Source organism: Diadema setosum, chromosome 1 (genome assembly GCF_964275005.1).
Source record: "Diadema setosum chromosome 1, eeDiaSeto1, whole genome shotgun sequence".
In the NCBI taxonomy this organism is placed as follows: domain Eukaryota; kingdom Metazoa; phylum Echinodermata; class Echinoidea; order Diadematoida; family Diadematidae; genus Diadema; species Diadema setosum.
Genome location: NC_092685.1, coordinates 19567265 through 19592350, shown reverse-complemented (window position 1 = coordinate 19592350; position 25086 = coordinate 19567265). Strand labels below are relative to the sequence as shown.

The 25086-nt window shown below is 37.9% G+C and overlaps 1 protein-coding gene across 2 annotated transcripts in view; it reads left to right on the top strand.

Moving 5' to 3' along the window:
• The window catches only part of LOC140234634 (reticulon-1-A-like), a 49862-nt gene that overhangs the window by 15929 nt on the left and 8847 nt on the right, over positions 1-25086 (top strand). For both annotated transcript variants that reach the window (XM_072314674.1, XM_072314666.1), the window contains 2 exons: positions 22301-22508; positions 24775-24913. In XM_072314674.1, the coding sequence (XP_072170775.1) occupies positions 22301-22508; positions 24775-24913 (347 nt within the window). The remainder of the gene's footprint in view (positions 1-22300; positions 22509-24774; positions 24914-25086) is intronic.

The following is a 25086-nucleotide window of genomic DNA, read 5'->3' as shown; positions in this document are numbered from 1 at the left end:
TGACATTGTCTGTGGGAAGGCAATATGTAACACACAGTATGATGTGTGCTGTTTCAACTGAGCTTGTTCTCGCTGTATAGGAAATTGCATCTCTAATGTTCAGCATTAATTTTATGGACAGGGCATGGACTTGCATACTCACTCATGATCAATGAAGGAGCTCATCAAATGTATATTCTTCAGAACATGTCCCATTGTCCAGTGGTGTTTCCATGTGTTGCTTGTGATTAAAATCATTACTCTGTATGCATCTACATCATACAGTGACCAGTCTTAATTTCACTATTATATTACCAAAACAGATGGTGGGGTGTGGCTTTTCTTCTTTATATACGAAAGGTTACATGCTATTTAATGTACAGCGAGGGCATAGAATTACATACATGTACCTCTTATCGCCAGGGGACTGGAAGTTGCGTGTCCATGTACTGTATGATGAAAACCAATGGTGAATGAAACGTATGAAATCTTCAGTTTATACACGAACACATCATGTTGACATAATATACCATTCGCAAGCCAAGTTCTTATTTTTGGTGATTAACCCTTTGAATGTTTTGAAGGATTGTCACAAGGACTACTCAAAGTTACTAATACGTCATACCACTTCACATTCATAAATGATGTTTTATTTCTGAGAATTGTGAAGATGAGCTGCTAGCATGCAAGAGAGGGGTACATAATTGCATATTATGTTTTGCATACTCAGTTCATACCTTATAAGCATGTCAAGATGATTATTTCCCCCCCCCCCCCCCCCCCCCCCGCTAGACTGGTTAGTGATAGGGTTAGGTTTAGGGTTAGAATTTGGGCTAGGGTTAGGATTAGGTTCAAGATTAGGGTTAGGATTGGGGTCAGGAAAAGGGTCGGGGCAATTGTCCAGAGGGTAATTATCCTAGAACACTTCAGGGTTACTGTGTCATTGTTTAATGCTTTTTTTATATCTTTCTACTAAAGACCAAAACAAATGGAAGACACATTTTTGAAGGGTACCAAAAGATATATTATTACACAACTCTTTTCATCTAAAAAATTCCTACAACATTTGTGCAACCTTTTGCAGGGTTGACGACCTGTACTGGTGCATCACATAATGCAATTGATGTAATGTAGAGTGATATCTCACTTGTCCTTGCATGCACCCAGTGACGACAACCGTGCACAATTTTATGTATGATGATCTATAGAGTGCTGTAAAAGTGGAAATTTTCATGTTAGTAATTTTTCGTGCTTGACTAGGTATGATGAATTTCATATGTTTTTAGTTGCTTGGAATTTCCAATATTAACATGTAACAAGTAAAAAGAATTGTTTTTATTTTAGTGCAAGTTTCATGTTATGTGAAACGCACAAAAATGTCCATTTTTACAGAATGTTAGTCTACTGGTACCTGCTGCATATGTGTGCCTGCACCTGCATGCAGACAATACTTCACTGATATCAATACAGTACTTGAGAGCCAATGATTTAGAAGCAATGGGCATTCACCATGCACAGGTCATTTAAATGCACATAGATATGGAAGTTCCGCACAGAATTTATGTATTGGGCAACTTCCATCGATGCCGTTTCAAATCCTTCCCTGTATTTTTCTAAACAGATACACTATCAACGTCATGCTCTGGCATGTTTGGCATATATGCATGTGTTTTTGAAGCAAAAATACAGACGAATATTATTTAGTTGAAAATCTTTAGCTTTGCGGTCACCTTTTAAAAGCACCTTTCAGAATCAGCTCTGTATTTTGATTCTATTTTGATGCAAGGGCCCACACAGGCGGCTGATTAGGGAGAACATGTTCTGAGAAGAATGTACAGTGTATTAAGCTTTTAGTGTGATTATGTCTCTGGTTTATGTTTATCTGAGTCGTGTTGCAGAGTAGCTTGGGCAAAGCATTCAAATTGTATCAGGCTAATCTTGTGCATGCATTGGCGGTCAGCACTCAATCTCTTCCCCGGACAAGTCTACCTATCAGCTTGAGAAAATAGGATGTGTACCATTAATGATGTTGCGTCATATGCACGAAGGAGAACGTTGAAGTTTGAACGGAAGGTTGCAGTTGCCCTGAATTTCAAGGACTGTATATCCCACAGTGTTGCACCATGCAATACTGTTTATCTAGCACACTCTGCAAAACAGAAATGCAACTAGGCAGCTGTGTATGTATGCATGCATGCCGAGAACATAAATGGATCACATACATTTGAATGCAGTGTGTCCGTTGTTTCTCCGAGTTCGTCTTCATGGGAATGTGCCTATAGCCCTGAGTCATAGGTGAGCTGTATGGTGCTGACCCAGAAATGAATTCAGCCCCCTCCCTGTACTGCCTGGCAAGTGTGGCAGGATATTGGCCAGATGCTACTGGGCGTGATAAATACGGCCATTTCATCATCCTCTCCTCACCTATTATGCTCTGAATTGTCTGCGTCAGTGCTTTATATGGCATGTCTGTTGCTCCTTAGGAGTTGAATGGGTTTGCCAGTATAAAAAGATCAATGTGAATAGAGTCAAATGCCTTCTAGAAAGCTGAAGGGATACAAACATATTACTGTACAGACACAAAAAAAAAAGAAAAAGAAGAAGTAACCTAGGTAAGGTTCAAACATGACGAACTGTAAATACCAAGTATGTAGCAGCTCCTTCAAAGATAACATTTGTGTTATGTTCTCAGGTAGATTTATTGGGACAAGGTCACAATGGTAATGTCTGACTGATTGTATTGCATTCAGTAGAAGGAACAAATCATTTGCAGTAAAGCACAAAATGTTGCTTGTACGACTGCACCTGCTGTCTCCGATCTTGCTCATGGTAAAATGCACATCCATGCTGTTCAAACCTGCTTCCGATCATGTGCTTGAGATGAGGTCATGTTTTGTTCACCTTCCTCTTTGTAAAAGTGTTCACAATGAGATGAAAACTGCAACAAAAATTCCACCTGTATAATAGCATGAGATTTAAAGGCTGATGAATATTGTAATTTCATTTCAGATAACAGATTTAACCTAATCCTAATTAAACATTATTTATGTGGGGGGGGGGGGGGAGATAGGTCAGTGATAATTTGATCATAATTTGATGAGATCATACATATATACATTTGCATATGAGCCAATATGATTTAAAAGCAAGAAAATACCTTCAGACTGAATGTTTAAATTTTTTTTAAGGGCAAGTCCAAGATATCGCGCACCTTACGTATGGGACATTCAGAGATTTCAAACCTCTGAAAAGTAATGAAGGAGCACTTGGATTTTACTGTTTATCATCAGGAGGACTGGTATCCCTGAGAAGAATATTGTATTTAAGTTTGATGTCATTTGACCTTGGGTTAATTATTTTATTAAGAAAAATATGGCAACTTACGTATGGGACCAGAGAAAAACTGGATTTTTCAAAATAAACTTTGAATTGAAAATTCTCTGAAAGTACCTTACTAATCAAGTTCTGTTTAGAAGTGAAGAAAGGTACAATACTGAAGTATCTTTCAGCAAAGTTTCACTGCAAAAGAATAAAGCATATTTTAATGAAGTTGGTTTAATTAACGAAAGTACACCTTACGTATGGGACATGGCTCAACTTACGTATGGGACATATGACTTTAGTGGACAAGTGTATTCATGGGAATGACTTTAAATTTCCCCATAGTGTCGTATTCAGTTCCACAAATCATACTACAACATGTAACAAATGAAATAGACTTCTAAGTGGGTACTTTCCTGGTTCAGGTACCTAACAAAAGCTGAAATTAGATAAATAAAAGTAATTACCAATTTACAATTAAATGTCTCAGTTTGGATTCCGTCATTCTGTCCTCATGGTGTCTACACCTACAGATACAGTATATACTGACACTCTATTTCTAGCCCATTTGTAATACTCTGGTCAATATTTTTTATCAAATGAAAAAAAAAAATGCGCGAATTCTAGCTTGCGACCTTGATGTAGCATACATGCACATGTATGTACCTTGACTAATTTGAAGTCTTGATAATTTCAACTGTAAAATCAAATGTCATGTACAGTGTAATTTGCAAATACAGTTTGAAGTGGGTACTTTCAGTAGTTCTAGGCTTACCTTGCAAGTTGTCTAAGTTTTTATAGAGCTTTATAATTGTTTGAAATGCAGCACAAAACACAACAACAACAAGAGTAATTCATTTTGCTCTGTAATCATCATGTTTTGCCATGTGAAATTTAGCTTACTGCAAAATCAATCAAATTTTAATGAAACTTTTGGATTTTAAAAGCTGTCGTAGAACAAAGAGATAGAAGAATGTATGTACCAATGCTGGCTTTTGTTTTTTTCAAACAGCTTGGCTTCAGGTCTATGAAACCAAAGACGACAAAATTTGTGCTTATACTTTGTACATATATACATGCTTGTGTAGTGATACAGGGAAGATATCATTTGTACATTCAAATCTTAAGAGAAAATGTAAATCTAGATTTGATCTGAAACTTACAACTTTGATAAATTCTAATAATCTCATTTGATCATACACTACCAGATTGCAATGCGTATTGATAACTGTGTAGATGTGGGGTACTGATTGTATGAGTTGATGAAGGTGTCTCAGAGCACATCTGTCTCTTCAAGCACAAAATAGAAAAGAAAATTGAATTCCCTATTTGTTTGTGTAATTTGTGTTTTTAGCACTCCAACCACAGAACCAGTATAGATATTGTGGTTCATGGCAAATGTAAACTATAGTCTTCATTTTACAGGATTTTCAGAAATCATGTTCATGACCTTGATAAGCCATGACATATTCTGAGGGTGGGCAGTTGAAATATTAAACATCATATCAAAATAAAAAGTATTCTTGTAGGGTTTTTCCTTTGCTATCAACTCTAGTAATGACAAAGTTACCTGCTGTCACCTCAAGTGATTTTTTTTTTTTTCAGTAAGACCTGTAATGTTGGCACTGATGAGCGCCACAAACATAATTGTTTTGATTTCCCTTTTGAGGCTGTACAGCCTGTAGTACATGCTGAACAGTGTACTGCACCTAAAATGACACTCAGAGAATCCCATTCTCATGGACAAAGCCATTTTGTAGAGAGGTAAAGTTGAAAATGATAACTGAATTAAGAAAATGTCAATATCAAAATGTTAAAAGGAGGAATGTTAATCGATGACCAGCTGCACAGCCTGTAATGAAAATAAGAAAATACTTTTACCAGTATAAATGAATATTCTTTATTTTCCTTTCTTAATCATAGAATGACTCAATAATACTGTTCTTACACTCTCCCTGAGGTCAACCGAGTAGGAGAGACAGATATATCTAGACATATCCTTCAGAGTAGGTGCAAAGATAACCATTAACCAAACAAATGTAAGACATATAGCATCCATGTCAAAAGGCGGTTTTTCCATTCGCTTTGCATGTAATGTCCCATACGTAAGGCATTTGTCCCATACGTAAGCAAACTTTAATTAGTTATAAGATGAAGGACTAATTAAATTTCCACATTTAGTTTTGCTAATCTGGAGTTAAAATGAATAAATTAGAACTTCCTAAATTATGATTGGTCAATATTAGAAATCTTCAGAAAAAACTTAAAAAAACATACTCAAATCCTTACGTATGGGACACTTCGTTCTGGGAAAGTGCATAATTTGCATAATTAATGTGCTGACCTTGTCTTACCAATTGGAAATTATACTAGCTCATACAGGGGTCATGTCCATAAAGGAACTAGGTCAAGAACAAATTTAACTGATTTTAGATGAATATTTTTAATTTGTCCCATACGTAAGGTATGTTTTTAATTTATGCAAATTAAGGCCATATTTCTTGCATAAATTTGCATAATTCAATATTTTCTTTGCTGGAAATATGTAATTTAACTCTTTGGCTACAACATGATATCAATAACTTTTTGATTAAATCAAGATGAATTTTGACCATCTGAGGGGACATTATCTTGGACTTGCCCTTAAACAGTATTCTCTCTTTTTGGCAAAACAAAATCAATGTTCCTTTGATAATAAGTGGGACTTCATGCAGTCTCAACAGAGTATGTCATTTCTTCTCCTTTTTTTATGCCTCCGCCACGAAGTGGTGCCGGAGGCATTATGTTTTCGGGTTGTCCGTCCGTCCGTCCGTCCGTCCGTCCGTTTTTCCGTCCGTCCGTCCGTAATGAATTTTGTGGACAAGGTAACTATCGAAACCTTTTGAGGTATCCTAATGAAACTTGGCATGTTTGTGTATTAGGGGGTGAAGTTGTGCCTATCAACTTTTGGGTGCACATGCTCAAGGTCAAAGGTCAAAAGGTCAAGGTCAAATACATAAAATTTCACTATTTCCACCATATCTATTGAATGCCTGAAGATATTTTCTTGAAACTTAGTGTATACATGTATTACCCAATTAAGATTCTCTGGTGAAAGTTTGGGTCATGAGGTCAAAGGTCAAAAGGTCAGGGTCAAATACATAAAATTTCACTATTTCCACCATATCTATTGAATGCCTGAAGATATTTTCTTGGAACTTAGTGTATACATGTATTACCCAATTAAGATTCTCTGGTGAAAGTTTGGGTCATGAGGTCAAAGGTCAAAGGTCAAAAGGTCAAGTAGAAATATTAAAACTTCTTTTTTCTCTGTACCTTGGAAAATTGTTCAAGGTATCTTCATGGAACGTATAGTATATACATGTACTGACTGATTATCTAGAGAATGTAGGGTTCATGGGGTCAAAGGTCAGGGGTCAAAGGTCAAGTGCAAGACTTCAAAATTTTACTATTACCCTCATATTTATACAATGCCAGCAGGGTTATTTTTTTACACTTGGTGTATGCGTGTGTAACCTAATACAAATTCTCTGGAAAGTTTTTTTTTTTCTCTTTTTGCCTCAAAGGTCAAAAGGTCAAAGATCAATTGAAAGTGCTGAACTAACTTTTTCCTCCATATCTCGGAAGTGGCTCAAGTTACCTTGAAACTTAGTACATATTATGCATGTTCTACCTGAAAGTAATTATCTCATGAATTTTAGGGTCAAGGGCCAGATGAAAATGGTAACAATTTACTATTCAATTCAGAAATTGCACTTTTTCTCCACACCTGTACCTTGAAAATTACTCAATGCCTAAATGTATGAATGGTTCAAAGTCAAGTTAAAGTCCTTAAATCCCTAGATACATGCTCTCCTATTCATCCAATTAAACCTACGTCAAGGAAGGTGAACATTCAACACATTTGTGACAAACTTGTCATTCCAATATTTTGCCAATTTTGTGAAAATGTAATCACGCAGTGTCCACATGTACTATCTAGACCTATTGGGAAAATCATGCATTATGGCGGAGGCATACCAGTCGCCATAGCGACATTTCTAGTTTTTTTTTTTTTTTGCAGAAAATGTTTAGCCAGTTTCTCATTTGGAACCAGAGTAATGGGATGATGTGATGTAACCCCCAAGGAATCATCCTTGCAAACTGAAGGAAGTTATCCTCTCTTACATTTATGTGTAGATGAGGATTTATTGGGTTCTATCTAGAATGTCTGGTATTATGTTATGTGAATGTTTTACTTGCTTATTTTGCCCCATGTACCCTGGCTGTTTAGAGCTTCTGAATGAATTAAGCTTTTCTTTTCTTTACTTTTCTGTTTAAATTGATGAATTTTTGCTGGTACTGTTTTCCTTGTCTCATAGTATGCACATTTATGTGTATCATATGCATGTAATTGATATTTAGAACATAATACCTTGTATGTTACTGCCTCATCAGATGATATTCCACCTCCTCCCCCAAAAAACAAACAAACAACCAAACAAACAAATGTGAAAGGGCTTCAATGTGTTTATGATAAAGAAAACATGCAAATTCACTGATGTCATAATTTGAAAAAAACTATGACTGCAGTCAAATAAACTATAGCTCTAATCAGACACATGATGTTTTCATGCTACATGCCAGCATTTGATGAAAATTGGTAGATATTGGAAGCGCTGTAAAAGGGGAGTGTAGGTCCGAGATATACTGTGATAGACTGGCAGCAGCTGGAAGGCTGTTGATTACCTTGGCTTGAACTTGATTTCCTACGACAGGAAGGCCAATTTCATTTCAAGGGAGCCACGTAGAGACGGAAGAAAACGTAAACAATTGCCTTCTTCGGATCCCCTCAGACGGCGCATTTTTCCTCCAGAGAAATGGTGTTCTGAATCATCCAAACCTGTTCTTACATGAGATCATGAGATGGAGTTGATTCTGTGTTACTGTATGAATCATTCCTTTGTTCACTCCAGTGAAAGTAAATCATCTCTTTTTGAGGCAGTTCAATACTGTAGGATGGAGGAGGAGATATGATGTGTGCTTGTATTGGTGTGTGTATGTATTTGTGTATACGTATGTTTACATGATGCATGAGAAATGGCAGTCATGCTTTGATAGATTTGGCACATCATAGGACATGCTGATTTTAAGTTCTTTTTACTTGATTAAAGGGGAATTGTAGACCAGTTCATCACAGTTAGCCTGAAAGATAAGAGTGAAAATTTGTAAGCACATCAATTAGTATTTTATTTTTATATTTATTATTTTTGTATTTTTTGCTCAGTTGCAATTTTACTCAAATCTCGATTTCATATCTGAGTGACTGATAATTATTTTAAAATTATTCAGCCAGGAATGACATCAAGTATGTTTCATACATTTAAAGCAGAAAAATTACAATTTCTTTAGTTGTTGTTTTTTGTGCATGATAAATGAAAAATTGTGAAATGATGATATCATCAGCTCACTCATTTGTACACATATTATCTGTTCTAACTGTTCTGCAAAAATTCACAATGTCATAGCTTCCCTAATTTTTGTCTGATTTTGATCAAATTTTCACTACTTTGCTCATAACAATTTACTCTTTCTTTATAGACTAACATTTTCCTGGTGTAGAATTCCTCTTCAAGTATATGACGACTGTTTGAAGATACCTGAATATGTATGTTGTAAAGTGTACCTGTAATTAGTGACTAAATATTTTAAAACACACGAGGCCATTAGGGCATTAACCGTTACGCACTCACAATGCATGACTCATGGTACAATGAGACTAGTGGTGTGTTGGTTAATGAACTAATTACCCAGGGGCACTGACTTGACACTCTTTTGTTGGTTCTGAATGAGTATGTGTGTGTGTATGTGTGTGTGTGTGTGTGTGTGTGTGTGTGTGCAGGTCTGAGTGTGTGTACATGTACTGTATGATTTGAGTTGTGTCTATGGCAGCAAAGGGTCGCAGTAATATGTAAGTGGAGACTTCTCATCATGGAGACAAGGTGTACTGTATTTGCATTAGAATGCCTCATACATATGAAATTAGTGCGCACTGGAGGGCCTGCTTTAGAGATGGGGCTTCAAATTATCTGATGCATTCACAGATTGACCCAGCTAGAGTTACAGGGGATCAATATCTTGAGTACACAGGCAAGCAGACGAGTATCAGACATCGATAATGTACATGTCGGCTAAGTGAAGAGGCAAAGAGTACACAAGGTGCGCATTATGTGCGTGTATGTTTGTTCAGCCAGATCGGATTGCACATGTGTAATGTCTTAGGTTTATGCGCTGTAAGGTTGAGAAAGTGGTTAAGAGTCACACAGGATGATCGTACTAAAATCTACAGGCATTTCGTTTAATTTTGCAGGCATATTAAAAAAGTCTACATATTGTTAATTTTGCTTTATGTCCCACCCTCATTGAAATGTGCGTGCCTGGTACACACACATAAATCATGAAATTGTCTTGTCACACGTTACCATCCGTGATGTAAGCATGACATTGTATGTCCTTTGAGTCAACCCTGGAGTAGTGCTGAGTTACTTTGAACATGGAGGTCTCTTTTCTACCTCCATACTTTGAACAACTTATTCTCTCACTGGAGAATATCCAAAATATATTTCAACCAGCAGTATCTTTAAAATGAAGGAAAAATAAGAAGAAAAGACAGATCCTGGGAGGCTTTCCTCCTGGTTTGAGCCCCTATTTTGATTGAGGCTGGGAATCAGCATTGGGATGATGTTTTGTTTCCTTTGTAGACTGGTACTTTGAAGCTGACCTGTGAATGTGTCTTGGCCTTCTTGTCATGTTTACTGTTCCCATACAAGTGAAGATGGACAAAATATCTGCATGAAATATTCTTGAGTGATGCAGGATTCTTGTTCATTGGGAGGCAAGTTTGTCTTGTGTTGCTGTTGCGTATTCACTTGCAAACATTACTGCATATATAGATGCTAGATAATCTTGACTTCAAAGGGGATAGGGACAATATATCTAAGAGGAGATGTGAGATCCTTAAGCACCTATTAACGCCACGCATTTGATATTTGTATCAATTAGTATTAGTTTCTAGTGTTGACATGTATCGAAGAAAATGAATTCATCCATTTTAATTGCTTCAGCTAGTGTTTTGTTTTTACTTTGTACAGTGAGAACAGCATCAGGTTTTGAAACTGTCCATGATCTGTTTTAAATCAGCCTGCAGCGATGATGCTGCCTTGCCGACTGTTGCTATGGGCCTCCAAAGTCTTTGAATTCCTCCGTTGTGACTGGTGGAGGAGATGAAGGCTCTGAGGAGAATCATTCCATGGACCTGCTTGGAGCAGATGGAAATATAACTGTCTCTCCAGCTGTGCTGAAGTATCAAAACACAGTGTCATGAATTCAGCCATGAAAAGGAAGTCTCTGAGAGTGTTATTGCTTTCATCATTCTGTAAAGGGCTTAGTTATATTTAAGGCTTGAATTATTCAAGCATGTTACCTCTGTTTATACATAGATTCAAAGGAGAGCTCGAGTGCTGTCTTTCCTGGATTGAAATTTGAAATGACATTTGTAATTTTTTGTATTGACAAACATTGGATAGAAGGTTTATTTAATTTGTGACAGAGATAAGTTTACTGTTATATGAAATGAAAAGGCAGTCCAGTGTGTATTTAAAAGTACAACTAACGTACGCGCAGCTCATAGGATGAACATTTTCTTGGGAACGTTATAAGCTTTGTTCAAGATAGAAGTGAATGACAGGTACCTATACAAGAGGGAAACAACATAATTTTTTCACATTTCCAAGGTATCTTTCAATATAGACAAAAATAATAATGGTGCGTTACTGATATTGAGCTCTTGTATTAAAATGGAATTTATATGTTTAGGTGGGATCTACTAGCACAAACTACTGTAGCTATTTCTATAAATTACCGGTACCAGTGAAGCTAAGTTTGTTAATTCAATTAATATCTGAACTTACAAGGCACCTGTTTTTATATTTGACAAAATTTAAAGTAATCATTTGTTTTAATGTTTTGTTTCTAGAATTTTATTAGGAAATGGAGTGTGATCGAGGATCTCTGTTTACTGGTCCAACTAAATTGGCAGCATTGGGAATTGGCATTTACTGTATGTAGGACTATCAGAGAGGTCTTTGTTTCTGGAAATTCATGGATGTACAATGTACAGTGCACTCTCGTTATAACGAACATGGTTATAACAAAAATCCAGTTACAACAGTAAAAATTCAGGCTGCAATATTATCAGCTCTATGTATTTTTATTGTTTGTTATTCAACAAAATTTTGATATAACAAAAGAAAACTGCCAGTCCCAAGGAGTTTGTTATAATGGGAGTCCACCGTATAAACAAACTCAGAAATTGGATGTTGCGTTCATGTCACTGTGTCATAAAGAATCTGAAATATTTCTAGGAGAGACATCATGCCATGCTGTCTACAAAATATAAATCATCTTACTAAGATAGACCCAGCCATCATTTGCTGTGATGGAGGGCATTGTAGCACCTGTGCCCCATATTGTGATGCAAGCTTGCAATGTGGTAGGCAAGTTTAATGTGCTGTAGTGAATGTATTGTAGTTGTACCGCAGTTAATACTGTACAAGCTAGTCTTATTCGTTTGAGGGTTTCGTTAGGTTTGAAATTAATACTGGTTTTGTGATTGTTAAGTTTGATAATTGCTACTGGTATTGTGATTGTTTAAAAGTTACTACTGGCTTTGTGATTGGAACAACACAATAAATGGAATAATTGCCACTTCTTGACATCTGGTGACAGGCAGTGTGAGGCATAAAGTGACTTGATACATCGTATGCTAATTGAATTTGCAATCATTCCTTTAACTATTAGGGAGAAGGTAATAAGGGAGGAAAATATTGTTCATGAGATATAACATCAGGGATGAACATATGGGACTTGCTGTATAGCACAGACAGAGAGAGAGAGAGATCTCTGAGTGGAAGATAGCCCAGAAAGCTATTAGATTTGGTCTTCCATGAAAGACTTGTATTCCAGTCAAACTTTTGGTGTTGTGATGCTCTCGATGGCCACGAGTGCATCATCTTCCATCCCATGATGGCTACCAGTGACCGCTATCAGTGGGATGCCCGTAATGGCGGGTGACGGATGCTGAAGTTCTCCATCGATCCCCACAGAAGCTGGAGCTCAAGGTTTCCCAGGTATGAGGCCCCCTGACATTTCCAAACAAACCTCGGAGAAGCCAGCCCGATGCTGTGTACCACCCTTCACCCGCTGTCCTGCCTGTGTTTTCCTAACATCAGAAGTTGGCAGAGTAGAGCACATGGTTAAAGGTAGCGTTCTATCTCTGCTTCAGATATGAAGGAAGAGATGGAGTTTGCAGTTGTAACAAGCCAACAACTTGAAGAGCTGTACCTATAACCTGCAAGATTTCATCGAAGAGTCCATCCAAACTGTAAGCAGATCAGATGGATAGCTCATTAACCATTAAAATGCATGTAGTGAAGTAACTTTTGAAGACAAACATTTTGAATACACTTGTTCCCACATCTTATATCATAGGTGCTGATAAAGTTTAAGTTTATTGTTTTGTCAGATTATATTGAATGAGGTTTAAGGTCAGACCACATTTTTACAGACAGAAACTTGAACAGTCAGTACTATTTCGAAATACTATCAATTGATGAATATGAATTGTTTGAAATTCTTGACAGCTTTAGGCTTTGCATTAAATCTGAATCAAGTTGTGGCACTCAAAAGAAAGACACAACTCCATGTATACAAATATTCACAGCAAATAGTGGGTGTAAGATGTGGTTACAGCATCACTTTCAGGAAATGCATAGATGAGAACTTATTCAGTCCTAGAGAGATTCTGACCTGATTTAGTTTCTGAGTAGTACATTCAACAATGTGAATGCTTTGGATGCATCTGTGAATTTATGCATTAGAAATCAAACCTACTAAATATTATTTTATTTTTTTTATTTTTTCTAATAAACACAAGTCATATGTCATGCATCTTTCATTGCAATATATGGTAACTAATTAGTTTTTCAAGAAATTAAACCTGTGTCATCCAGTGTAAAAATGAATGTCTGTATTAATCACCAAATGTACATGTATTTACAGCAGAAATATCACCTCGTATTACTCATCCTGAGTTCATTTATTGGTGTAAGTCATGTGAGACGGCAAATTATGTAGCAAATTGATACATTTTACCTGGCATAATGTATTTCATTCCATATTTTCATAGATAAAGATATTTACCTTAAAAAAAAAAAGAGAGAGAAAGAATGTTCTGCATGCAAGTTGGTGCCCATCCACATTATTAACACATAATGCAACTGCTTCAATCTCTGCACCACTCAATAATATGCACTCAATATATTGTTACTGTAGTACTTGAGAGCTCCTCTGCATTCATTATCTCTGGTATGTGTGATAATAACAAATGAATGTCCAGTCATGCACGATATCTTTTTGGAACAAGATAGACATATGGTTAAAAATGCCCAGTCTTCATAGAAAGTTAATGTAACTGTGATCAGTTATGCAAATGAGAGACTGTGTGGACAACTGTAAGGGGTAATGGCTGATACGCCACCCCTCCCTTCATCCATGGAAGCCTCTAGACACGCTATACATGCCCAAGTGTTTACTGCAGGCGTCTAATGGCCTAGTCTTCCTCTCAGCCCCCACATGCAATTTAACAATCGTCATAAATTCTGTGCTTGTGGGAAGTGGTACTGTCGCAAATAGCATCCTATCGAATGCATCCCATGTATAATTCATTGCGGAGGGATGCAATCTGTGTGTGCTGCAGGATATGCCTGCAGCCACTGTGTGCAGTCCCCTAACGGAGAAGAATATATCGTTTCACATCAGATGAGATATCATCCATGGCCAGTCAACATTGAAATTATAATGCACTTCAGTTACATATAAGGTACAGAATATGAAAGTTATTGTTGATAAATGGGAATTTTGTTATTTTGTCTATTTAAGAATACAGTACATGTACATTTGTGTGATAGTGTTTCATTGATACCATGGTTCAGTAATTGGTTTTATGAAGAATGGTTACCTCTTTTTTATACTGTGTATCCGTTGGACTACTTTGTTTATTTCAATATCACCATTTTTTGTTTTTCATGATTTCACTGAATTTCACTCGAGTATTGTAGGGCATTTCTTAGGAGTTAAAGGGGAGTTCAAAACATATTCTGAGGTCATTGTAAAAGGTCAGTTTAAGAGATTCTTTAGCTTTGGTCACAATTGGAAAGACACAACTGTCACACTTATGTCTGTCCGTGTTACGTATATTTCTCACTAAATCTAAAAATTTATAAAATCCAGCACTTGTTTAATAAAATTTTAGGGCTGTTTTTATATTTTCTCATCAATATTAGGCCATTCAATTTAAAAACAAACAAATTTTCAATGCATATTCATTATTTGGCATTTATGCATTAGTACATGAATGTCTGTCCAGTATTATCTACATTACCCCAAGTATTTTCATTTTGGCAAAAATTCTTATCAGTTGCTTCTTTGAAACAATTTTGGGACAAAGTTATCTTGTACAAGTGTTCTAGAAAATCATATTGTATTGGGGGTAATGGACATTGGAAACAGAAAATAAACCAACATCCCTGAAAAGTACCCCTTTACCTTGGAAATGCTCAAATGTAATTTGTGTTTAATCTGTAAGTTATTTGCCATTTGTAGGTTTGTGGATTACTAGTAGTATGAAAATCAATTAAGTTGAAATGCACAAAGTTAAAATTGAAGGTCAGGGTAAGATTATTGAGATTTAATGTGATTTCAGTTCATTTCATTTCATTAGATTTCTATGAAACTACAATGAAACTACAAAATATTACTAGTAAATTCACACTGTAAAATATCTGTTTAATTGTGATTAATGGGTAATATATCTAATTCTAACCTCCCTCAAAAACGCTTTTTGTATTGAATCAAAAATGTATGTATTTAACTTCCATTCATATTTCAACAATTAGATTTCAGCAATGACATGAAATCACTCTTGTCTCGCCCACGTGCATCTATGTTTGTCCTTTACACAGATCTAGCATGCATGAATTGATCTTAGACCCCGTTTACAGTGCGAGGCTCGGCCGCGGCTCGGCCACGGCCGAGCCCAGCCCCGCTTCAGTGTAAACACGCAAAAGGCCAAATGCGAGGCCAAAATTGGCCTCGCATTTGGCCTCGCTCTGGAGGTGGTCTCGGCCGCGGCCGAGCCGCGGCCGAGCCTGGCCTCTTCTTGGTGTAAATGCAAACTGGGCCAAATGCGCGGCCAATTGCGCGGCCAATTTTAGTCTGGCTTCCAAACCCTCTGCCTGTATCTTTCGCTATTCATTATATTAACCCCCTCAACGTCGAAAACTAGTATAGTTTAAGGTGGTTTTGTCCTGCAAAGTATTTTTTCCTTCGGCAAAGGCCTTTGCCCGAACGGCGACTTCGTCGCCACGGAATTCATTTGGCAAAGGGTCTGAAAACCAGACAATACCAAATTGCGTTTGTTTACAAGCAGAGCGCCACTACGACAAAATATTGAAAGGTTTGAATCAAAAGCGCGGCCGAGCCCAGCAGTGTAAACGGACAAAATTGCGAGGCTCGGCCGCGCAATTGAGGCCGAACTCGGCCGCGGCCGAGCCGCGGCCGAGCCCGGCCCCGCACTGTAAACGGGGTCTTAAACAAGTTTGACTGATGATGAGTTCAATTCTACTTATCTTCATAATCAGAAGTAAATTTTCCTTAACAAAAAGCTACATTGGGAGTGGAAGTGTGATAAAATTACTACTTGGTTGCACTGCAGTTGAGAACTGTCTGACCTGCCTTCAGTGGGGCTTGGTTTCCATTTCTGACTTTTGTGTGGAGAACTCGGGCAATCAATAACTTTTAAATGTGTTAACTGGTTTGTATAACCACAGGAACCTCAAAAGAAGTTGTTACATATATGTGTAATTAAGGGGGGTTTTTTGTGGGGGGGGGGGGGAGGGGGTGGAGGTATTGCATTAGGGACTAAGTGCATAAGCTTGCAGCACAGATACAGTAGGTCATCACATTAGATCCAATGAACATTCTCCATTTTGAAGAATGGGACAAATCCTTGCCTGCTTTACTTAAGGCATCCAAAGCTTTAGGAGTTTTGCTGCGTTTTTACACATACCAAGAGTGTTTAATTTGAATGCTGAATTACAAACATGATTGCAATTACAATTGAGATTATCGTTTGTTCACACAAAAAAGAAGGCTTCACAGATTCTGGGGTTTTACTGACCCAAACGTATAACATGGTATTACATATCACAAGAAAAAAAAAGTGTGCTCTTATTTTTGTGCTAGTTTTCATGCCTGGCAAATGCACAAAACTTTCCACTTTTTACATAACTGATTGTAAAGTTATTTGTCTCAGGTAAAGTGTACTTTAGAATGAAGGGGTCTTTGCTACAGTTAACATATTTTCCAAAGCAAGCAAGTACCTAGGTATGACTGAGTTTGATATTAAGAACTATAATTATATGTTTTCATCTCCTGATTATATACTTTAGTGGGTTGCCATAGCAACTTATAGGCATCGCGTGAGAGTCTCATTTCACAGGATGCTCGGTTTGGTGATAGATTAATATTCAACCTATAAATTTATGAGTTGGTTAATGATTCACTGTCATAAGAGTTGAAGCTGACTTATATCACCAGACGATTTTGAAGTGCTGAGCCTCTCTACATACAGTAAGATAAACGCGAGAATCGTGCCCTGATGCGGCAGATGCAGGCAGTGCCCATCAAATTAGCTGGCGTTGGCAGGCAGAATTTCATTATAGCTCTCAGTCGTGTGGCAAATTTAATGTAGAATGTAATGCAAACAGACTGGACAGACACGTGTGTTCAGAGTTGTGAGAGATAGAGAGTTACACGTGTCATTTCATAGATGAATGCAAGAGAAGAAATCTTTCAGGGCAAGGAAATTTGCAGAGGTTCATGTCATATTAGAGTGGAGGACAACCCGGGATGCACACATACTTTTATCATCAGCAATTTGCTTTGGTGCAGTAGGGCAGAGTTGACTTGGTGGCACCTCGCTCCGTGATCTCGCTTTGTGATCTCTTCCAAACCATTAGGCCGATGCAAAGGGCGGATGGCTTGACACGCATGTGTGATTTGTAGAGCCGTGTAGTGGGCAATACGTCCGTAGCGTTGGAGACAAGGCGGCCAGCTCCCCTTTCACAAAAGGCAGCGTGCACTGGGCACGGGCGTGAATCGGAGTTGTGGTTGATAGAAGAGAGAGGGAAAGTGAGAGAGGGAGAGATAGAGGAGAGAGTACACAGCGTTAGCTTCAGCTGGAGATGGATGGACTGGAATTACTCCGCCCTGTCCTCTGAGTGCCTGCTGTACAATATGACGCTCTCAGTGTGCATTCTCTGATGGATGTGAGGAGCTGAGGGTTGATGCGGTTTGATGCATGGACAGCTCCCCATCCTCTGGTGCTGCATGCTTCCCCCTGTGGATATCAAGTGAGGATTCTCAGCCACACATAACTACTACGAGGCTATGATCCAAGGAGGCATTGCTAGCCGCCTGCCCTGAGGAAATTGGCTCTGTGACCAACGCAGTGGCGAAACAAACTGGAATAACCCCACAATGTGTGAATGTAAGCTCTACACTGTGTGCATAATGAATGAGTTGAATGCATCTCAGTAGACCAAGCATTAAGGAGGCATGTTATTCAACATGTGCGTAGGCTCTGAGCTGTGAAGTGGAACAGTGCTGCATATTTTTAAGACTAGAGCAGAAACTTGATGCAGTTCTGCCGGTGATGGCATCTCATACACTGCATTACGATGTATTGATGAGCCAGTTAGACATGTGGCAATTTTGATGCATGTTGTCCAGCTTACAGTTGAATATGACACAATATGCAGGATATGTGAGATACATGAGTGTATTATCTTACAATGGTCAATGAGCGGCCCAGATACGAGAGATATGTATCACAGATTTGTGAGCAATGGGGATCCCATGTAAATATTACTCTCATGGATTTAGTCACTTTTCCTTACAACCAAGGGACTGCTTGGCATGAGATAGCATGATGCTGCATATATGGCTGTCATTTCATGATACTTTTAAATGCTGTTCAAGGGATATAAGCTGTGGACAGATCAGGAGTTTAATTGTCAACTGCATGCAAACATTTGATAGGTACAGAGGGATATTACATTTCGAATGGGAGTAGGTAAGGTTTGTTTGTTTGTTTGTTTGTTTTTTCCTTTCTCAATAGACATCCTTATAACTATACTGCAAATATTGTCAGAGTTTTTAATGCAGTTTGTAGCAGTAGTTTGTGAAATAGAGTCTTATGCATTCACCATGAAAAGACTGGCAATACATTTTGATTTAATGCTATCCCCCTTCATTTTTCTTAATTAGAATTCTGTAGTTCACTGTAAAACATTAATCATAAGATATGTGTACTCTTTATTACACCAATGTAGAAGGCTGGATTTTATTACCACACAATGTGCTCCTCATTCTTTGGAAATTTACCAAACAATGCTATAGATTCCATAGATAATACCAGATGTTACGCACTCTGTGTTGGTTGGTAGGAGACAGTAAAGTGAGCAGTACTGATATTTGGCATCTCCCTAGCAACCATCCTCCCCTTCCCCATACCGCCACCACCAAACATGAGAATGTGCTCCCTTCCTGTTCTGCTGCCATACAGAGAGAGAGAGAGAGAAGGGGGAGATAGCGAACTATTGGATGCTGGTGGAGTGTTTAGCAGTGTGCGTAGAAGCTGTGATAGGGATGAATGAGGCATTGGGAAGGAATGTGTCATGATGTTGGTCTACTATTAGCTGCTTCCCCATCCCCCCCCCCCCCCCTTCACTCCAGGTTGCAGCGCACTGCATAGCAGTCATTCAGCTGGTGTCATGACATGTAGACGAGATGAATGCCTATTATAATACTCGTTCTGCTGTGACTGTTTACCAGTGCACTGACTGTACAGGAGTAGTACTAGTGTAGCATCTTTAGCGATACTCTAGTGATCTTTCTTTATGGTTTGAAAGCTACAAATTCCACATTTTTGCTCACAAGTTAAGTTAAACTGCTGGAATATAATGTCCTGTAAAGTGCTGTGTCATCTACCCCCCCCCCCCCCACCCGCACAAGTGATATGCAGTGGTTACATGCACTGTAGCAGCAGCAACAACATCCTCCTCTAGAAGCTGATGATACCGGTAGTTGATTTTCTGGTAGATGCAGTTTATTCTTATCTCTTTGTAGCTATTCATGTGTGAGACAGGGCCCAAGAATAGAGTCATGTTCGAAGATTGATAGTTGATATTTTGTCATACTGATTCTGTTCATAAAATATCTGTCTCTTCTCTTTTTTTTTTTTTTTGGGGGGGGGGGGAAATTGTTTGTCACATTTTCATGACTCATCAGCTTGGAATCAATGAAGGTGGTATTAACCTCTTGCACAATAGTTCAGACCTGATGGTACCGTCGCTGGGTTGACAAGACCTTGTATCTCAAATTTTGGTGAAAATGACTTCTTTGGATTAATGGTCAGATAATCAGTTTATAAGTGATGTCGTGTTCAAATTCCAGCTGTCTTATTCCCCCCCCCCCCCCAAAAAAAAAAAAAAAAAAAAAAAAATGAAGCCACCACAACATTGAACATATATCAAAGGAAAGGCTATCCCATTTGATGTGGTGCTTTAACTGTGTGTTTGTTTTTTTTTTTTGCTCTCCTGACTATTTTACATTTTGTAGCTATATGAGGTCTTGTCACCTCAGCAACAATAAACATGTGCACGCAGTCATACCTAGAAAATATTTAGTAATTTATAGGTAGTTGGAGTGCTTAGTATCAGTTCAAAAATGCCAAAGTTTTAACATCGTCCAATCAAAGTAACATAGTTAGATGTCATACATACTATAGCCTCCTTTAAAGAGGAAAAATGAAAATGAAACAAATAAAAAATTTAAACAGAAAGTCAAACTCACCAAAATAGGACAGCAAAAAAAAAAAAAAAAAAAAAGAAAGGTAAAGTTATAAGACATACGAATATATGAAGGCAAGCAGTATACTACTACCATGCAGTACAATCATAAGTGACTGTATACATACTACCAGACAGCGTAAGTGCAGTCCAGGCAGTGTATGCCCACAAATTATGTTGTTGCATTGGAAGTATGTTTGTCTTAAATGTAATAGTGTTTTAGAAATCCTCATGAATGCTCTCACTGTTATACGTATAGTAATTCACTGATTGAAAATGTTTTTTTCTAATTGAGGGTCAGCTCACGATATCAACATGGAATGTAGCTGCCACATAAAAAGCAAATGACGTAAAACCGGGAAACAAAAAAAAAAAAAGACTTTCTGTATATCAGAATTGAAGCTTGTTTCTATGTATCTCAAATGGAAAACAGACATAAAACATGAACATTTTTTTTTTTTTTACAGCCTGTGCAGGATGGCAACCAGTATTTCTTTGAAATTGAGAGCAGGTGCCAAGGATGACTTATACCTTTAGAGATTTTCCAGAGGTGCATGTTTGAGTTATAGTCAAATAAAAATGTAATCATAGAAAACCAGTTTGTAAAACGAGTTGAAAGTATGGTGCATGCATTGTATTATTAGACCATATTTTCACATTGTGTTATGTTTTTGTGATTTTAATTTTTACGTCACAGTTTTTACGTAGTGGTAATGCTTTGGGTTTTGGTTTTGAAACTGTTTGTTTTTGTTTGTTTGTTTTTCAGTTTTCATATATCTGAAGAGGAAGAATGGATTGAACATATTTATCCAGATTGTTGGCTAGTAGTGTTTTCCCTCTTTTTTGTTATTTTGTTGGTTCGAAGGCTGGATTATCCATTGTGAAGAAATACAATGCAGTACTTTATACCTCATACATTTTGCAAGTGTAATATTTTTTGGCTCAGGGCTTGAAAGACATTTTTGTGAGCGGTTAATATGCATTCTGTATTTTAGAAGCAAAGTTAATGCTTTTCAATGTAGTATTCATTGTGGGAGGTGATATTCTGAGGATGTTGTTCATTTTACAAATATCAGTTGACTGTTAAATGAAATTTGAGAAAATTCAATTGCTGCAAATCATATGTGATGTATGCAGTACCATATGTGACATTTTTTAAGTCATTTTTCCTTTCATCCATTTACATGTCATTCATGTTGACAGCAGAAAATGAGCAACAAATCAGTACACTGTAGTAATTTGCCATGATTGTTGTCATTGTTTGATTTCCTTCACAAAGTCATATGGCTGCCCTCATTTTGTCGGTGATAAGAAATTGAGCCCTCCCAAAGATTTCAGATTTAGATACACATTTCACGGTTTGTCCATATTTTGCATTCTTTCTAATATCCAACACTGACTTTTATAATAAGGTGAAAATAGATGGAAGGCAATACCCTATTTTCTTCATATGCCACCATTAACATAGGAATTAATCTTCTAGATAAATTAACATAGAATACCTTCTTATCAATGTAGTCCTTTCTGAAGGTGTTGGTTGCGTTAACTCTGGAACATAGCTTGGATATCTTCCTTTCTGTTTGAGAACCAGACAGGCTTCAAATCCATAGATTTTTGTTGAGTGTTTGTATCTGTGTATCTCCAATGTACTTTGTATGTCTTCATATCTGTGTTTTCGTCAAATTTCTTGACTATGCACTCTTTATTTCTTTAGACCCGTTTCACATAATACAGTGTTCCCTATCCCCCTGTGATTAACCTATAAACATCATTATCCTACATTTATATCATTATCCAATCCTTCTTTCATTTCATTTTCAGCATACATTCCAAGAGGTTTGCTGCCAAGCCCAAAAGGCGCTTGGCTTTTTCAGCTACGGGACAAATCTCAAGCAACATACAGTTTGATTCCCGGGGCAAGTCACACTCAGATGCTTATTAGCTCTTCTGTTTTTGTTTTTTTATCTCCCGTTTCACATGGGATGGAGCAGTTGTGGATCTTGTGTACTGGCGTGATGTCAAGAAATCGGGTGTGGCCTTTGGTAGCATCCTCTTCGTCCTCATTGCCCTGAGTCTCTTCTCCTTCATTAGCGTGGTGGCCTACCTTCTCCTGGCCGCGCTCACGGTCACCATCAGTTTCCGCGTCTACAAGACGGTCCTGGCCGCTGTCCAGAAGAGCGACGAGGGAAGCCCATTCAAGTAAGTAACCCAGCAGGGATCAACTTCAGCCGTGGCCCAGGGCCACTAAAATTGATGTGGAGCCATGAAATTTCCGAAGAGGTAAAAAGGCTGTCCTTTGGTGGCCCAATTGGGCACTCACGGTTCAAAAGGGGTCGTAAATGTTTTGGTCTATTCTGGACCACCAGAGAAAAAGTTAGTATCCAGCCTTGACCCAGTCCCCAGAGCGCTTCCATGTCACACCTCCACTTTCCTTACTGTACAGCATCCTTGCTGTACAGCAGCTTTGTAGATATCTGACATCAAAATATCAGGGATGAGAGTTTAACTGAATTCAGATTTTTTTTTTTTTTTTTTTTTTACTCTGCCCAAAATCCACCTTTCAGACTTTTTTTTTTGTGTGTGTGTGTGTGTGTGTATGATTCATATGCATGGCAGTGTTCACAGTTTAATGCACTTCAGACTCTTTTATTTGCCTCCGCCACAAAGTGTTGAGGCATTATTTTTTCATAACATTTTTCAAATTTATTTACAACTGTTACAAAAATAAAATTGGTATTGTGAAGCAACAAACCTTTCCTGAATCATTTGTGAGGCATATATTATCCATAGCCCCTACAATTAAGTAGATATGACAGTGAAATTTTGCAGATTGCAATGTAGTCCTAGGCCATAGGGGTTAATTCCATATATTTGGGTTGGCTTTAAAGATTTTAGGTGATGAATGTGCTTGCTGCATATTAAAGGAGAAATGTGATGTTTGGCTATTGGCAAATTGTAATAAAAAAATGTAGATGAACTACTCATCAGGATGCAGTTAGAATATCTCATAGCACCAGCCTGAACAGCATCATCAACTCTACAGATTTTCATATGCATATGACAAAAAAATTGCACAGAAAGCATGGATGTGTCAGGACATGTAAGTTTGTATGCAGATCTAATGTTGCACATTCATTTTATTAAAATCTATAGAGATGATGCCAAAAAGAAAGAAAAAAGAAGCATGTTTTTTAAAAACATACTTTTGAAATCATGGATTGATGTGATGTTGTTCATTTTATTAAAGTTCTATAGAGACAATACCCCACCCCCCCCCCAAAAAAAAAGGAAGAAGAGGTATGTTTTTCATTATTGTCCCCGCCGAACGAGTTCGAGCAGGGGACTATGAAACGGGCTCCGTACGTGTGTGTGTCCGTGTGTCCGTCCGTCCGTCCGTGTGTCCGTCCGTCCGTCCGTGTGTCCGTGTGTGCGTCCGTGTGTGATCAAAATCTTCAATTTGCTACTTCTCTGTCATTTATGAGCCAATTTTGATTCTGTTTGCTTTATATGATAGCACTACATGGGAGCTTTGAAACTTCTACACAGAATTTCAGTCGTGACCTTTGACCTTGACCTTTGACCTATATTGTACATTTTGCTACAAAATGCTACTCCTTCGCCATTTCTAACCCGATTTCGATTCCGTTTGCTTTATGTGATGGCACTAGGTGAGGGCTTCAAAACTTATACACAGAATTTTGACCTTTGACTTCTTTGACCTTTGACCTTGATTTTTTGACCTATATTGTACATTTTGCTACAAAATGCTACTCCTTCGCCATTTCTAACCCGATTTCGATTCCATTTGCTTTATGTGATGGCACTAGGTGAGGGCTTCAAAACTTCTACACAGAATTTTGACCTTTGACTTCTTTGACCTTTGACCTTGATTTTTGACCTATATTGTACATTTTGCTACGAAATGCTACTCCTTCGCCATTTTTAACCCGATTTCAATTCCGTTTGCTTTATATGATGGCACTAGTTGAGGGCTTCAAAACTTCTACACAGAATTTTGACCTTTGACTTCTTTGACCTTTGACCTTGATTTTTGACCTATATTGTGCATTTTGCTACAGAATGCTACTCCTTCGCCATTTCTAACCCGATTTCGATTCCGTTTGCTTTATGTGATAGCACTAGGTGAGGGCTTCAAAACTTCTACACAGAATTTTGACCTTTGTCTTCTTTGACCTTTGACCTTGATTTTTGACCTATATTGTACATTGGCTACAAAATGCTACTCCTTCGCCATTTCTAACCCAATTTCGATTCCATTTGCTTTATGTGATGGCACTAGGTGAGGGCTTCAAAACTTCTACACAGAATTTTGACCTTTGACCTTGATTTTTTACCTATATTGCACATTTTGTTACAAAATGCTACTTCCGGCGGGGACATATGTTACGCACCGCGTAATTTCTACTTTTCCTTGTTTTTTTTTACTATGACATCATTCTGCCAGGCCTTACTTGGAGGTCGACATCGCCCTGTCAGAGGACCAGATCGAGACTTACTGTAAGAAGGCTGTGCAGAAGGTCAATGTGTGCATCACGACCCTCCGACACCTGCTCCTTGTGGAAGACCTCGTGGACTCCATTAAGGTGGGCATCATGTTACCTGCATCACGTCAGGATTAGTCATGCTTGTGCAATGCTTCATACTGATGTTGATGGGAGCAGTGCAAAGAACCAGTCGGGGGAGTGATTAAATGCACTCATCAGAGGCAATGATGCAAAGAGTAGAAACTATGAAGAGTGAAAAAGATGAATGGTGT